This window comes from Venustampulla echinocandica (assembly GCF_003357145.1).
Source record: "Venustampulla echinocandica strain BP 5553 chromosome Unknown scaffold_0, whole genome shotgun sequence".
In the NCBI taxonomy this organism is placed as follows: Eukaryota; Fungi; Ascomycota; class Leotiomycetes; order Helotiales; family Pleuroascaceae; genus Venustampulla; species Venustampulla echinocandica.
Genome location: NW_022474205.1, coordinates 6,353,378 through 6,369,950, shown reverse-complemented (window position 1 = coordinate 6,369,950; position 16,573 = coordinate 6,353,378). Strand labels below are relative to the sequence as shown.

Below are 16,573 nucleotides of genomic sequence, written 5' to 3'. Positions count from 1 at the left end.
CACATTATTAAACAATATTATGGGATTCTTCAGTCCCGACAACAAGCCCATCTCCATCCTTGTTGATCTTCACAATCGCAGTATCACCAGTCTTCACCTCACCTCGAATAATCTTATCAGCCAGTCCATTGCCAATCTCCCTCGAAATAAGGCGGTTAAGAGGTCTGGCTCCGAATCTGGGATCGTATCCACGCTCTGCTAGCCATCCTCGAACCTCTTCATCAACCTGGATCACTATTCGTCGATCATCGAGGCGTTGCTGTAATTCGATTAAGCGGATATCAACGATATCGCGCAGAGCTTCTGTGGAGAGGCGCTTGAACATGATGAATTCGTCGATGCGGTTGAGAAATTCTGGGGCATAATTGCTGTGGACTACATCCATGACAGCACTGCGCACTTCTTGTGGGATCTCCCCTAACTGTAGTTCACCTCCTTGAGGATGCATGGGGTTGGCGCCAATAAGGATATCGGCGCCAAGATTAGATGTGAAGACGATCAACGTGTTCCGGAAGTCGATTTTATGCCCTTGAGCATCGGTCAGGAAACCTTCGTCGAGGACCTGCAGAAGGAGCGCCGATATATCACGGTGTGCTTTCTCGAATTCGTCAAACAATAGAACAGCATAAGGTTTCCTTCGGACGGCTTCGGTGAGTTGGCCCGCATCGTCATATCCAACGTAGCCCGCTGGGCTACCAATCAATCGAGAAATCGTGTGCTTTTCCTGGAACTCGCTCATGTCAAATCGGACAACGGCCGACTCGCTTGCGAACAAGAAATTGGCCATCTTCTTGCACAGCTCCGTCTTCCCAACGCCAGTCGGTCCTAGGAAGAAGAAGGATGCAAGAGGTCTATTCTCTCCGTTTAACCCAGCACGTTGCAGCCTGACGGCATTTGCAACAGCTTTGAGAGCCTCGTCTTGGCCCCGGACCGATTGACGGAGTGTATCCTCCATGTGGATCAGTTTTTCAGCATGCCCTGATGTGAGTTTTGTGACAGGGATTCCCGTCATCCGAGACACGACGGTCGCGATATCATCTGCGGTGACAGCATCGTGAACCAGAGTGCCATCGCTATGGACCTGGGTAGGATTTTCCCCCTCCTTAGGAAGTTTGGCTTCCAATTGTGGGATGACATAGTATCGCAGCTCTCCGGCCCGAGCAAAGCTATTCTCACGCTATCGAAATGTTAGCACGTTTCGCTTTCAAGTTGATTGCAAGTGGATTGTTGAAGTACAGAGCAGTGCTTACCTGTGCTTGATCAAGCTCAATTCGAGCCTTCTCCAGATCCTCTTTCGTTTTCTTGACATCGTCGATAGCGGCCCTCTCCTTCTCCCATTTGTCTGTCAGCTTCTCAGCTTCTTCTTGATATCCCTTTAGATCAGATTGAAGCTTCTCGCGTCGCTCCTTGCTTGCAATATCGGTCTCCTTGCGTAAGCTCTCAAGCTCGATTTGTATAGTCATGATTCTTTGGTCGAGCGCCAAAATATCCTCGGGCTTGCTTTCTTGCTGTAGTCTCAGGCCACTCGCGGCCTCGTCCATCAAATCAATGGCCTTGTCAGGTAAGAAGCGATCCGTGATGTAGCGGTTGCTGTAAGTTGCAGCAGCAACAACGGCTCCATCCGTAATTCTTACACCATGATGTACCTCATATCTCTCTTTGATGCCTCTCAATATGCTGATGGTATCCTGAACTGAGGGCTCGTTGACCTGGATAGGTTGAAATCGTCTTGCGAGGGCAACATCCTTCTCAATTAGTCGGTATTCGTTTAACGTCGTAGCGCCGCAGCATTGCAACTCTCCTCTTGAAAGTGCTGGTTTAAGGAGATTGCTAGCATCGATACTACCCTCGGCCTTTCCCAATCCCAGCAGCGTGTGCAATTCGTCTATGAAAAGTATAACTCCGCCTTGGGCGTCCTGCACTTCCTTCAACACGCCCTTCAGCCGTTCCTCAAAGTCTCCGCGGAACTTCGCTCCGGCTATCAAGGACCCCAAATCAAGTGCGATAACCCTTTTGTTCTTGACACTCTCCGGTACCTCTCCTTTGACGATCCGTTGGGCGAGCCCTTCGAGAATTGCAGTTTTCCCAGTGCCAGCGCTCCCAATAAGCACAGGGTTGTTTTTCGTACGGCGGGAAAGAACTTGTATCGTCCGGTGAATCTCTGGATCCCTCCCTATAACTGGGTCAAGCTTTCCATCCTTGGCTCGAGCAGTCAAGTCAATTCCAAATTCCTCGAGGGCAGACTTCTGCTCCCCTCCACCTAAATCCATTCGATGGGTGCCACCCGGGGGGTGTGGCCGTCCATTGGCATATGTGCGAGCTGCAGTAATTGGGATTGGGGCGAACGCCCGCGGTGTGAGATACGGCCGGCAGCGTACAGCTGCTGTGGCCGACGAGAATCGATATCGTAGTTGAGGGCCATTAGCTGCTCTGGCTATGCGCCTGGCATGAATTCGAGTTGGTCTCAACAGCATTTTGATTTTTCAGTTTTCAACGGGAGTGGTAAAGGGTGTGCCGTCGGTGGGCAGTTTATCAATTATATTCATATCTATTATATGTGCTGTTGCGGAGGCAAAGTGAGCTGTTTATTATAGAGTTTCCCTTGGAGCTCCAGCAAGTTCTGGAAATGCCGACAGAAGGCCGCTGCTCCGCATCGGGGCTAGCGGCCTGCGCCAATTAGGCGGCCAATTAGCAGGTTGGGCTCTAGCGTAGATAGAAATCCACCACCCAGATTTCTTTCCCGCCAGCGAGCCTCGAAAATTAAACATAACCACATCAACCCCGCCACCTCATTAAATCCTTTTCTCTCCCCCAACACAACCTTCCATATCTGTCTATAAAAGGTCCATCACCATGGGTTTCACCGATCTCGTCAGCGATGCTGGTCTCACCAGTAAGCTTCCTCTGCCCCTAGCCAGGTCATCGGTCGCGGCTCTTGGGACCAGAACAGAAACTGACTTGCCTCAGTGCTCAACAGCTTCTTGACCACTCGTTCATACATCGTTGGGTACGTTCTGAAATTTCTTCTTGTCAGGCGAATAGATCTTCTGTTCCCCTTCGCTCGTCCGAAGCGTTGTTGCGTTCTCCGCGCGCAGCTCTACTCCCCTCTCGAACAATTTCCTTCCTTCCCTAATTTCATGATGAGCAACATTGGTCCGTGTTACTGAGCGGCCTCAAGAACCGTTACATGACGATCACCAAAGCATTCAAGTGCACCTCTGATTTAATTGCGTTGGAATATTTCGATGCCATTCATTCTGGTTCCTGGATGCGAGTCATAGGCTAACCGAAAACAGATACTCTCCCTCCCAAGCTGATGTCGCTACTTTCAAGGCCATCTCATCAGCACCAGACTCTTCAAAATACCCACACGCAGCAAGATGGTACAAGCACATTGCAACATATAGCGATGAGTTTGCCACTCTCCCTGGTGACGCGTCCAAGGAATACACAAGCTACGGCCCTGATGCCACTGCTGCTACCCTAAACCCTGCAAAGGCCCCAGCTGCAGAGGAGGATGATGATGATGTCGATCTCTTCGGCAGCAGCGACGAAGAGGAAGATGCGGAGGCCGAGAAGATCAGAAATGAGCGGTTGGCGGAGTACAAGAAGAAGAAGGAGGGCAAGGTCAAGCCTGCTGCTAAGTCCGTTGTCACGATGGATGTCAAGCCCTGGGGTAAGTAGTCGTTATAATTTTCACTGTTAGAACAAACACTTACAAGTAATACAGATGATGAGACAGATATGAAGGCTCTAGAGGCATCTGTCCGTAGTATTGAGAAGGACGGTCTCCTCTGGGGTGCCTCCAAGTTTGTGGCCGTTGGTTTCGGTATCAAGAAGCTCCAGATCAACTTGGTCATTGAGGACGAGAAGGTCAGCCTTGACGATTTACAAGAGGAGATCCAGGAGTTCGAGGATTATGTTCAGTCTACTGATATCGTAAGTTGTCCTCGGCGCTATATCCGTCTGCTCCTGATAACTAATCGCCACGTAGGTTGCTATGCAAAAGCTTTAGAGTGTGTCCCGTCGTTATTTCTTCATCACTTGCATCTATGGACATGGATGATTCGATATCCCGGTTGTCCAGTCTTTTTTAGCTTATTCCAAGGAATATGAGAATTAAGCTTCACGAGTTGATGATAGTCATGGCTAGCCATAGAAATGAAATTCCCAAAATTCAATCCTCCTGTGTCTACTTCGTAGTTGTTGACATCTAACCGTACACATTGTAATTTAATTACTGGGTTTCCAGGTACCAACGTAAAATAAACTTCCACCATTCTGCGTGGCCCCATGTTGGTGGAGAGTCCTCTTGGTCCCGCTTATTCTACTAGCACCAGGGTGCGCAGACTTGCGGACAACACCTACCAGCACCCAAGCTTATTAGAAGTCCATCGTGCTCTTCAACCAAACTGCGGAGTAGTATTTACAATACAAGATGACTTGGATATCGAAGTCAATTACGGGCCTGGGCTTTTTGTTTTTAGCACACGCGTAAGTTGTCGTCGGATACGCTGCGCGCCGCGAAGAATAGCGGATTGATGAAAGGGATACTGACGTGTGGAACAGCTGCTATTCGGCTCACGAGCATTCTGCTCTCCAATCTGCGAGCGCTGCGACTTTATCCTCCCTCGCATCTCATAGCCCATCCGCTGTTGCGACACTCCCAATCGACATCTCAATCGAAACCGTTGTGGCAATCCTTGCGATCTGTCTCGGCCTCGTCCTTGGGACCCCCGAATTACGACCAATACAATGGCGCGTCTGGGCCGGCAAGATCGAGCGCGAGGGCGAAAAGGGTTTCATGAATGGTGACGGCGAAGTGGACAAGGATTATGTGGGCAATCCATTTCGGGTGTTGGAGAGTAGGCCGGGCTTCGTAGATATCCGGAAGCAGAGGAAGGAATTTGCAGAGTGGGTGCGAGAGGGTGGCGGACCTTGAATCTCAGTGGCCCTGGAGAGTTGAATACACATTGCTAGGTGGGATATTGAATGGAAATGGATGTCAGATTCGTGTTGTTGCTGGGCTAGGCTCTCTGACGTATCTACCAGTTCGCCGCCGACTAGATGCTTCCCTAAATGAGCATTTCGCGCTCGAGACATACGTCTCCTAAACTCCATCTGATCGTCCATAATCAAACCATATTTTGTTTTAGAGCGCTCTACTAAGTAGGAAAGTTCTGATTTTAGTGGAATAGACATCTTCTGTGCTCTACTTTCTGGTCTCCTTGTCTACCTACTTCGTATCAGGGGCAGGCCCATTCACACTCGCTTAACTCTCACCTCTTTCCTTCATCCATCGATTCATTAGGCTTGCCAGCAGCCAACGATTTCCAGAATGGCCTTCAAGCGTCGGCGTTTGGATTCTGCATCGTCGCTCCGAGCCTCGTCATTGTCCCAGCCTTCATTCTCCCAAATTAGCCCAGTTCCCCGAAGCAGTCTGGTTAGTTCACCAGCTCTGCCAAAAATCCAACGGCAGAGCAAAGCTACTCTACGACCCTTGTCATCCTATGTCCCTGAAAGCCCATCATCTCGAACTGGAGATGTTGTTCAGGCCAGAGTCGAGGAAACAGACGCTGAGGTCCAACTGCGGGAGGAATCAGATTCTATCAATGAAGTCATTATGGCCATTGACATGAAAGCTGGAAACGTTGGATGTGCATATTATGTTGCTAGGGATGAGACGTTGTACTTGATGCAAGACATCAAGTCTGGTGGCCTAGATATAGTCGATACCTTGAAGCTTCATGCGCAGCCAGCCACAATCGTTATAAGCACACGCTCAGAAGAGAAGCTGGAAGAGCACCTGAGCAAGGAAGCTCGTGGGATCGATCGAGATGGCGAAGACAGTAAGCCTCCCTATACTGTCATGCATACCTTCTCTCCGCTGATTACTGTGGGATAGACGATGTGCTTGGCTCCTATGTCCTTGATACTCGACCCTCTTCCGAATTCGGCTATGAACAAGCAAAAGATAAGCTGGTTAATATTCAACTATGCGCTGATGAAGCACCAGAAATAATATTCAAAACATGTGGCGATCGTCTGGCACAAGACGCGGTATATGGACAGGCTGGCCATTCCAGTGCTGGACGTGAAGGAAGGCTCCTGAGGCTTGCTGGGTGGATCGATCTTGGTAGCACTCTAACGGTATGTCCATGTATCAGTAACAACATTAACATATTGATTGTCTATTAGGTGGGTTGTGCTGGGGCTATCTTGAGCCACATATCCAGACGAAGGAACATCGAATACCTGCCCAATGACACTTCGGCTTTAGTGGCTTTTCGTATTCGCGTTATAGAAATGTTCACTCTTTCAGATCAGATGTTTATAAATGCAGATACCTTGGCCTCTCTCCAGATTATGCAGTCTGAAAATCATCCGAATTCTCATATGCAAGGAGTCAACTCTTCTGGAGCGAAAGAAAGCTTGACTATCTATGGTTTATTTTGCTACTTGGCACGCACTCCACAAGGCAAACGGAAGCTCCGACAAATATTTTTGCGGCCTAGCTTGGATTTGACTGTGATTGAGGAGCGGCTGAATACTATCAGTGTCTTCCTGAGGCCTGAGAATTCTTCTGCGTTGGCTGACATCTGCAAAAGCCTCGGGATGATCAAGGATATACGAACAGTGGCAATACATTTACAGAAAGGCATTAGTGATGCTGGAAATGGTAGAAATGTCTATAGAGGTGTTTGGGCGAGTCTTCAGCAGTTCACAGTCCACACCCTAGCCATACTAGGGGCCATCTCCGAGCTCAGTGACGGTCGTTCACTTGATATTGTAAACAAGGTGCGTAAATGGATACCTAGCCTCAGCAGGACTAATAGATCTTCTAGCTTATCATTGAAATACAACCTGTTACGCTCCAGAATATCTGCCAGGCAATTAACGAGGTTGTGGACTTCCAAAAATCAGCAGACCAGCACCGAACGGGAGTATTACAGGGAGTAGATGCCGAATTAGATGGCATGAAAAGGACTTATGATGGAATGGAGAGCCTTCTGACTGAGGCCCATGACCAACTCTTGGCTGACCAACCTGAATGGGCATTTCAGTATATTCAGAACTGCATCTTCTTTCCCCAGCTTGGCTTCCTCACAGTCGTCCATCTTGATCCCCAGACTGGTAGAGGAAAATATGAGGGGGAGGGCACAGAAAACGATAGTTGGGACAAGATGTTTGTGAGCAAGGACTTGGGATATTATAAAAATCTGCGTATGAGGGAACTAGATAGTCACTTTGGTGATTTATATGGCATGATTTGTGGTAAGTACTCAAGGACTGCTGTTATTGGTTCCTAGGACTGACCCTGGATAGACAAGGAAATCGAAATTATCCATGGCCTAGCGATCAAGATTCTAGAACACGAAAAAACTCTCGTTGCCGCTTCGGATCTCTTAGGAGAGCTCGACAGCCTTGTTGCCCTAGCTCTTGGTGCCGACAAAAATCATTTCAGCCCACCCCGAATAACTACAGCCAATGTGATCCACATCGAAGGAGGGCGACACCCACTGCAAGAGCTCACTGTCCCTTTTATTCCAAATGATTGCACGATCAGAGGAGGAATTGGCGAAGACGAGGACCAAAGCAGCAGCACAACTCCGGTTCTCCGGAGCCCGTCTGGTGTGCAACAAAGCGTTGAAAATCCCAGCATGCTCATCATGACCGGACCAAACTACTCTGGGAAGTCCATATATCTCAAGCAAGCTGCCCTAATTGTGTATATGGCCCACATTGGTAGCTTTGTACCAGCCGAGAGAGCAACTATTGGGCTAACGGACAAGATCCTGACGAGGATTGCCACTCGAGAGAGTGTTTCAAGAAATCAAAGTGCCTTCATGATTGATTTACAGCAGATAGCTCTGTCCATGACACTGGCAACGCACCGCAGTCTTGTTGTCATTGATGAGTTTGGCAAAGGTACTAATGCTCATGATGGTGCAGGACTTTTCTGTGGTGTCCTAGAATATTTTCTCAAGCTTGGAGAGCGCCGGCCAAAGGTCCTGGCGGCGACCCATTTCCACGAAATATTTGAAACCGGTTTTCTTGAGGAAAGGCCCGAGTTATCATTCGCACATATGGAGGTACGGGTCGATGCAGATGCTGAAATGGTAGAAGACCAGATTACGTATTTGTACAACTTTGTGCCAGGTCGCAGCACTTCGAGTTTCGGCACATGCTGTGCAACGATCAATGGGATCGATCCGGCCATTATTGAAAGGGCAGATGAGCTCATCCTTTTGACAGCCCGGGGTGAAGACCTGATTACTGCATGTGCTAAGATCCCCGAGGAAGAGGCACGAGAGCTGGAAGATGCGGAACAGGTTGGACGGCAGTTTCTCGAGCATGATTTCCCTCGGCCAAATGACAAGGATGCCTCAACCTTCGATGTTCGGACCGCTCTGCAATGCATCCTCACTGGTACCTCAGTCTGATAAGTCTAGATTCCGGTACACCGTTTGCTTCTAGCACAACTATGCTTATTTTCAGGTACTAGCTCCCGAGCTTTTCGGATCAGGGTTATTTCCGGCCACTGTAAACTAGGAACACATCTAGATTGAGAATGCTCTAGTGAAGTAGGGGATGCTGTAGCCCATATTTCGTATCCAATTTTGAGCCTCATACGCGACTGAACCTGCACCCTAGCATGAAACGATTTTCAACATTTTGCGGCCTTATAAAAAGAACTCTTATGGACCTGAAAGCCAACAGGTTTGATCGGGCGGATATTTCCCTCGGCGCTCACTATGTTGTTACAAGATCTTCTCCGCAGCATTTATGAGTCCGTGATGCGTCCGATGTTCTCCATATTTCTGAAGTGATGATCATGTTTGTTAGCAAACAAGGGTATGGGTTCCAACACCGAGCTGTACCAAGCTTTGCTATGTGAAACCAGTTAGACGCCACAACCGCGAACTTGGCACAGTTGCCCCGGTTTTGCACTGTTGCATTGATGGTGTTTGAACTTTGAAGCGAGTCCGAAACAAACAGTTCGCCGATTTGGCGACTGACTTATTCTCTCTTTTCAACCTTCGCTTTCTCCACCCCTCACTCAAGAAACGAAAGCAGTTTCGCAGTACCAAGATTTATTATTGCCCAGCAGCCTCAGATTGACCATGTTGATTAGTCGTCACAAAATCCGGAGAAATCATCTCGAGGCTGTGTGCGCTAGTTCGCCTTTTTAGCCACTCCCCGTACCCCCTTTCTTCCCTCAGAAGTCTGTTGGTAAATACTAAGAGACTATGAATACTGTAGGTGATGTTAATTATGACCTATAATGTCATATACTTCTCTTCGCGGTTACAATTTCCCTTTCTTATTTGCATGATTTTTCTGCCGCGAACCACGTAGGCATTGGCGAATCTGTCGCAGATCGCGTGCATAGGTCAACGAGTAGCTTTGCTGGCACATGATCGGCGGCTCTTTTAGTTACAGAGAGTTGATCTGGTTTGAAGATTCCCAATCTTCGACATAATTTGCTGTCTGGCCGTCAGGCCTAGACTCCCCGAAGCCTGAAAGCACGCGGCTCTTGTCGTTTGAGATCAATCTGGTGGGATGGAAGTTGAGTTATAAGTATAAACTTGGAGACCATCCTTTCAACTTCAACCCAACCATCAGCTTTAACCTCATCTCTATAAGATACAATATTATCATTCACTCAGCCTTCAAACATCTTCAAATCATCACTTCGTCTATAATCCATCACCATCCACCACCATGCAATACTCAAGCCTCCTCCTCGTCGCTCTTGCAGCATGCGTTGTCTCAGCACAGTCTGGATCTGTAAGCCCTCTATGCTACACCGCTCTTGCAAACCCCTTAGCATCGAACTAACAATATCCAAGGAGGAATCCTCAGCCATTTCATCATCGAAGGCAACGAACAGTGGCAACGGCGGTACCAAAACAACGGCCACCGGTGCCACCGAAACTAGCAAGAAGAGTAGCACCTCCACTTCCACCGGAAAGAGTAGTGGCTCAAACTCCACAAAGTCTTCTTCCACCGGGAAAGCGAATGGCGCTTCTAGTACCTCAAAAAGCGGGGCATCAAGTACGAATTCATCATCACTACCCAAGGTGACAACTGGCGGAGCCCAGTCACTGATGGCGCAGAGCGGGGGTATGGTCACCGTTGTTGGTCTTGGTGTTGTATTTGCTGTTTTTATGTGAGGGCTAGATTAATAAGGCGCTTCATCTCGGGCTCGGAAAAGAATCGCTGTGTTTTTCGGAGTTTGGGGACAGGGTGGGAAAAACACTCATTTTATGATATTAGACACACAGAGCAGGTCTCTGGCTTCCGATGGGGATTGGGTATATTGCATGGATATGGCGTACATAAAATCTACCAACACATACATTCCTTTAACTTCGTCTCATGTATGTTCGTGAGATTATCAGAGATCACCGTCACGTTTTTCCTAGTTCGAAGCACTGCGAGCTTCTCATACCTTGGGTTGACTCGGACGCCTCAGAGAAGAAAGGAAGTGGCATCATGTACTAATTTTCAGACGCCACGGTATGGAAACTTACATTTTGAAACACAGAAGCAAATCGGGCTGACAAGATTCTCTCCGATAGTTTAGGCTTATATATGAATTGTGTATAAGTTTGGCAAAAATGTGCTAAAATACATCTATGTATTACATACATGCTTACAAGTAGGTAGGCAATCCCACCCCGCTACAATGAGCCCCAAAAAAGCGCCATCACTCCGGTACCAATGCAAGAGACCTGCCAACGCCATACAGTGCCACAAACCAGACACCTATAATTCCCCATCATGTAGCTCAATCGTGGTTGAGTTCCCATTCCAAAATTCCTGGTCCGAGCCTGGATCAAAAGACTGTAGCTTGTCCTCATCTAAAGTCCCTACAAATGCATATTTAACGAATTGCAACCAGGCCTTATTGCGGCGCTGTTTGCGATGCTTCTTCTTCTTCTTCTTCTTCTTCTTCTTCTCGGAGCCAACTCCTTCGTCATCGGTCTCATCCTCATCGTCATCATCGTCAAAATCCTCGGAATCATCTGCCTCTGGCTCATCGTATTCATCGACCAGGTCATTCTTTCCCGGCTCATATAGCCCGATTTTGTGGGCGAACTTCAGGTAGCTCGCCACAGTCATGTCTTTCAACTTGTATACCGGATCGGTAAACGTATCATATTCGACCTCATACTGAAAAGGCCGAGGATGAGATTTTTTGCCATTTGTTTGCTTGGCTTGGGGTTCGTTGTTGATGTAAGTCAGGTTTGCGAAATACTGAGTATAGCCAAGCATAGTCAGGGTTTGAGGGGAGTAGGCGGGACCAGGGGGTGAGCTCTTGGAAGGTGGGGAAGGGAGATCAAAGTCGGGTGTCTTGGGTTTCTTCTTGCCTTTTTTGCCTTTTTTACCCTTCTTCTTTTTCTTCAATATTGATTGGTCTTCCCCTTCCAGCTCTGGAAAGTATATATCATCGTCTTGGTCGTCAACTTGGTCAGGGATAGCTGCATCTGTATTAACATCCAGCCAATCCATCTGCTCTTCAGCAATAGGTATCTGTTGCTCCTTAGACCAAACGGCGGCCTGACCAAGTTCTGTAATATTGTACTCGATAACACGAAGTGTCGGAAAGTAGTTTGGTACTACACTGGGGCCAACATTGGTAACCTGAAATCTTTCGCACCATAGCCCACCAAATTTTCTAAGCAACTTTTTCCTTTCCCTTTCCTTCTTCCCCCTTTTCTTCTTTCCACTGTCTTCGAGATCGGACTGCATATCTATGATTGGTTTAGGATCCGGTATGTTAGACCAATGGTCGCGTAGCTCCTCTAGATAGCTTCTTGCCGAGTTGATGGTGAGTTCGTCATCCATTGTGGCCCGCATATCTAGGCTTGCAGAGGTCTTGCCTTCCTCGAGAATAGATATCTCCTTGGTATCTTGGACCATGAAATGGTCGATATTCATGTGGCCGTATAGTCCCCCAACCACAACATCCCGATATTGTTGAAGCCAAAGAGCATATTTCTGCCAACAACTCTCGTCCCACATCTGTTTGCCCTCCGTCCTAGCAGGGGCCACATGTCCAGAGAGGATTGCTTTCATGCCACGTTCGCGCATGAACTGTAGCTGGATCCTAAGCCATTCAAAGTGTTGAAACCCAGGCTCAGAGTGCTGGGAGCAGCCATCCACAGCGGCATTGTTACTGAAGAAGTACATGGTATTGAGACTGAAGACAGCCAATTTGCCAGGAATTACCTCAACGTAATACCAGCCGCCATTTCTAAAGCCATGTCGCTGTTCCTCGGGTATAAATTCGCTCCAAATTTCTGTGTATGTATCCAACCACTTATTTGGGCCGGCTCGGAATATATTATGGGGAAGGAAGTCATTGTTGCCAAAGGTAGGGATGACAGGAATTATCAAATTGTTTTTGGGGTCGTCGGCCTTGCTGAAAGTCTCCAGGAACCTCTCCACAGTCCATCTATTCGTGTTCAAAACCTCGTCCCGGCTTCGGGGGATTTGTTCATCCCTATCGTGTCTTGCAGAATCGCCCGTCCATATCACGAAATCGATGCTATCCCGAATATTTTCCTCGATCCATTTAAACGTCGCGTTCACGAGGGCATACGGAGAGTCACAATCCGATGTTGGCATACCATAGACACCTGCGGGACCCTTCCCTCTATGACAGGCATGGTCGTCATCGGCAGATGAATGGGTTTTATACCACGGATCTGGGTGTAAATCTAAGGATGGAAGATGCCATGGTTAGTATCGCAGCGCACGGAGGATAAGGCAGGTTCGGCGCGACGCACCAGTTATGTGGAGGAATTTCCCATGCAATCGTCGTGATGCTTGCCGCGGATCGGCAACTTTGACGCCCTCCAGTGGGTCTTGTAGCACCTTTCGCTGGGCGGGGGGCGAGGCGGATGAAGTCTCCAGCAGCCAACCTGCTAAGAAGAATGCTAAACACTTCATTTTGAACATACGGCATATGTTCTAGGAGGCACAGCTTATCCGTGAACAAGGCGCCAGGCCTGTGGGAGTTCGGCTGCTACAGTACGCGAGTTCCGGTATAATATAGATAATAGATAGGTAGGTAATATAGAAGGACTATGACGCCGACTCCAAAAGATCTCGAGGTCTGGTCTAGCCCCGAGCGTTCCCTTCGGCACTGCCTGAGATTCCCTGCAAACAATGCTTGGATTTGAGGTGAGAAGAAACAAAGATCTCTGGAACATTAACATCGAGCAACAAGTGTAGTGTAGATATTCCAGGGTTTTGATAGCTTCCTATACTTGCTGCTCAATACTTTTTATTCTGTTGTTGCCTTCAACATACTATAGTAGGTCACGCACACTAGGTACCTTAGGAATGCCACACTCCGGGTCATCATCGTCATCGAAACCCGAGTCATATGGTCCAATCACTGGACCACGGGTCAGCGCCCAGCTGATCGAAGCACAGTGCATAGCGACGAAAGGGGTCATGTTCTCTGTTCTTAATCTAATGAATAGGATATATCGGTTATTTCGTGGCCATATGACGCCTCATAAAAGAATCCCGGAATGAGACACTTTGTGGGGTTCGGAAAGACTATCGGGGCAGAGAGAGAGAGAGCACTGGCAACGTGGATAGGTACCCAACAATGCCATACTTGAATGCACATTCAAACTCCATTGTACAGATAGATGAATCTAATTATCTCCAAAGCATTTAATACGTCCATAGTCTATGGTTTTGAGAGGTTTACTGCGCACTCCAGAAGACTTATTTAAATATTGTATGCTCGCAGGACCGAGCCCACGGAAACTCGAAAGGTCACCCCACTCCCCCCACATAAATTCAGCTTATTAGATTTAAATAAGCAAATTCCCTCAACAAAATCACCACAGGCGTTGTGGCGGAGTGGGTAAGCTACTCCATCACATTACACCCGCCGTTCAATATGTTAACAATTTCACAGTTAACGCGACAGCCTAGAAAGCTGTTCTCTTCGGAGGCACAGGTTCGAGTCCTGTCAACGTCGATTCTTTTTTGCATTTGTTGGCTACGGTTTCAGATGGGTTTCCTTCTGGGCACATTTTTTTTAATTAAAATGTTCGGTTAGCTACTAGGTAGGGTTCAACCGAGACCAGGTTATTGGTTCCGAATCCCCCTTCACTAATGTTTTGCTTCGAGAGAAGGTTGGGCACGCTGTTGAAGCCTGATGTGTCAAGCAGACATATAGTGTTTTTGACTTTAGTAAACGAGGGATTTGGACTGAGCTAATATGGTAGCCAGCTAAAAGTGCAGAAATTAAAATATGACCTTATATCACGATGAAATGTTTAAGTAGCTCAAATTATGAATACCTAAAATATTGACTTATACTCCATAACAGAATGGTATACTACAATCCTTTCAACCGTGACGCCGATTCCATCCCATAGCCACGATGAAGCAAACACATTCTACAATGCGCCCTAGAAACCCCGGCCTATGCATTCTTGCTATTTCTTGGCAAGCGTTGCCCAAGAAATCTCCTACATCCTCGACTAGCCTTCTTCATCCAACTATCTAACAGCTCCGTAATGTCAACCAGCAACTTGCCCAAAAAGAACAAGAAGAGGAACGATATGCTCATGATCCCGGCAAACGCGTACCAATAATCCTGCGTGGTATACACCCCATTTAGATCTTCGATGTTGACGGAGAAATAACTAGTCATCAAGCTGACGGGCAGGAACAATACACTGAGCTTTGCCAGCAAGGCCGCGGCGCGGGTAAGGCGGGCTGTTGCCTCGGAATCTTTCTGGGCATTGATATTGAAGTACTATGATTCATTAGCACCGCGGGAATTTTTATAACTAGAACGGCGAATGCTCACTGTGCTTGTGAGCGCGTCCTTCTCCGCTAGAAACTCTTTTGTCTCGCTCAAGATTAGTAGTACCAACCGGTCACCGAGCCGTTCAAAACGTGATATAGCTGAGCGGGCAAGCGGTGGACCTTGGCGGCCACGTATTTGCAAGAATCTATTTATAGTAGGGGAAGTAGGGGTTGTGTCGCCGTAACCAGAGGCTTGTTTTGTAGTTGGTTCTAGGATGCGTTGGATGAGATTTTTGTACCCTTCGTATACGTGTTGCATCTGTCGGATTTGCCCACCAAGCATGTGCAGGTTTGGAATAATATCGGCGTCTGCTGGACCTGCAGAGCTCTTACTCTGATGGGGTTAGTAACACTAATCAAATACTGGAGGTATATCTTACCGTGGTTAAGAGTATTGCCTTTCGCTAGTGGAAATTAACACATGCCCTTCCTTTGAACTGGGGAGAAAACATACCAAGCCCCTGAGCTTTTTTTGAAACACTGCAACAGTACAATAGACCGCCCGCCAATCATCGAAAAGATAGTAGAATAGATTGCTTGCGCCGTCTATCCCCCAACTATCACTCGACCCTAAGGCATCCCGAACCGTCTGCATTGATATGGGGTTATTAGGCGGGTCGTGGCATTTAGATACCTGGCTAAAGACGCTGAAGAGATTGGCCCGGACCAATTTCAGGTCGTCTGCATTGTTTATCTGTGCTTGGCTCTCATGTAAAGATATGATAGTATCTAGACACAGTCAGTTGATAGCTAAAGACAGCACGTTGTGTCTAGTTCGTACGATCATCACACAGTATTAGCCACGAATATAAACGACGCTGCTGCCCCTCGTCTTCAAACCGATGATCATCGTCTTCGCTTTCCGATTTCCGCCTCTTTTGGTGCATCCAGTTCGCACCTATACAGAGGACTTGGTACATAATTAGCTTCAGCCAGAATTCGAAATTCTTCAAGCTTACACTTTGCGCCGATATCAACGGCATGATAGTTGACCATCTGCCTCACGATAGAGTAATGACTCGCGTCGTAGTGTTCGAGAGGAGGGGGGCCATTGTTTCCGGAGGCCGTCCCAACTTCTACATCATCTCGATGGCGCATCCTCTGTCTCAAGCCGTGTCTATCTGATGTAATACCCTCGGTGTCCTCCCGTTCGGGTTTTGTGACCATAATTGCGAGGAGTCTCGGGGAGAAGCCATATTGCCGGCCTATATATGCCACCTCTTCTCGTTGTGTATCGGGTCCCCATATATTGCTGTGAAGCGCACAGCAGTTAGCGCTGAAACTGGACGGGCAGGTAACTACTACTTTACATACATCCATCGAATAGGTCGCTGCTTAGGCCTTTCAGCCTTCAACAGGATCTCAAAGTCGATTTTCTGAAGGTCGAACGCGACTTGAGCTGAGTCCTTCCCAAAATCAACGACAAAGTTCTTCGTCGATCCATCCAGGGCATATTTTCGGCTCGTGCTGTATACTTTCTCGTCATCGAAGTCTGCGAATACGCCGTCTCTATCCATGATGCTCCGGTTCGATGGGTATAGGTAGTATTGGGATGGGGAGAGCGATTCTACTTGCTGGGCATGGGCATGAACAGATATACATGTCCAGCGGGAAATAATCGTTTCTCATGTCTGCAAGCGCCTTGTAATACTCCAACCTGCAGCCTCGCCGCCAGCTGGCGAGGTCGCGACTGTGCGAGAGGTTCACGGGCGGCTGATCC

General features: G+C 47.9%; 7 protein-coding genes across 7 annotated transcripts; 4 read left to right on the top strand and 3 right to left on the bottom strand.

Moving 5' to 3' along the window:
* Nucleotides 1-7: 7 nt before the first annotated feature.
* BP5553_01975 (putative chaperonin ClpB) lies at nt 8-2,474 on the bottom strand (the record flags this gene model as incomplete). Its single annotated transcript, XM_032010598.1, has 2 exons — nt 8-1,177; nt 1,251-2,474. 2 exons carry the CDS (start codon nt 2,472-2,474, stop codon nt 8-10), a joined length of 2,394 nt encoding a protein of 797 aa, XP_031874652.1.
* A 379-nt stretch (nt 2,475-2,853) lies between these two features.
* BP5553_01974 (Uncharacterized protein) lies at nt 2,854-4,015 on the top strand (the record flags this gene model as incomplete). The annotated part of the gene is made up of 5 exons (XM_032010597.1): nt 2,854-2,893; nt 2,968-3,007; nt 3,297-3,676; nt 3,731-3,939; nt 3,995-4,015. The coding sequence occupies 5 exons, from the start codon at nt 2,854-2,856 to the stop codon at nt 4,013-4,015; spliced, it is 690 nt and encodes a 229-aa protein (XP_031874651.1).
* Nucleotides 4,016-4,438: 423 nt separating this feature from the next.
* On the top strand, nt 4,439-4,942 carry BP5553_01973 (Uncharacterized protein; the record flags this gene model as incomplete). Its single annotated transcript, XM_032010596.1, has 2 exons — nt 4,439-4,494; nt 4,570-4,942. The coding sequence occupies 2 exons, from the start codon at nt 4,439-4,441 to the stop codon at nt 4,940-4,942; spliced, it is 429 nt and encodes a 142-aa protein (XP_031874650.1).
* A 396-nt stretch (nt 4,943-5,338) lies between these two features.
* On the top strand, nt 5,339-8,444 carry BP5553_01972 (p-loop containing nucleoside triphosphate hydrolase; the record flags this gene model as incomplete). Its single annotated transcript, XM_032010595.1, has 5 exons — nt 5,339-5,849; nt 5,906-6,150; nt 6,199-6,798; nt 6,846-7,275; nt 7,327-8,444. The coding sequence occupies 5 exons, from the start codon at nt 5,339-5,341 to the stop codon at nt 8,442-8,444; spliced, it is 2,904 nt and encodes a 967-aa protein (XP_031874649.1).
* Nucleotides 8,445-9,726: 1,282 nt separating this feature from the next.
* Nucleotides 9,727-10,178, top strand: BP5553_01971 (uncharacterized protein; the record flags this gene model as incomplete). Its single annotated transcript, XM_032010594.1, has 2 exons — nt 9,727-9,792; nt 9,855-10,178. 2 exons carry the CDS (start codon nt 9,727-9,729, stop codon nt 10,176-10,178), a joined length of 390 nt encoding a protein of 129 aa, XP_031874648.1.
* Nucleotides 10,179-10,773: 595 nt separating this feature from the next.
* BP5553_01970 (uncharacterized protein) lies at nt 10,774-12,963 on the bottom strand (the record flags this gene model as incomplete). The annotated part of the gene is made up of 2 exons (XM_032010593.1): nt 10,774-12,731; nt 12,801-12,963. The coding sequence occupies 2 exons, from the start codon at nt 12,961-12,963 to the stop codon at nt 10,774-10,776; spliced, it is 2,121 nt and encodes a 706-aa protein (XP_031874647.1).
* A 1,501-nt stretch (nt 12,964-14,464) lies between these two features.
* On the bottom strand, nt 14,465-16,370 carry BP5553_01969 (uncharacterized protein; the record flags this gene model as incomplete). The annotated part of the gene is made up of 7 exons (XM_032010592.1): nt 14,465-14,800; nt 14,855-15,187; nt 15,234-15,257; nt 15,308-15,582; nt 15,635-15,763; nt 15,813-16,105; nt 16,168-16,370. The coding sequence occupies 7 exons, from the start codon at nt 16,368-16,370 to the stop codon at nt 14,465-14,467; spliced, it is 1,593 nt and encodes a 530-aa protein (XP_031874646.1).
* Nucleotides 16,371-16,573: the final 203 nt, after the last annotated feature.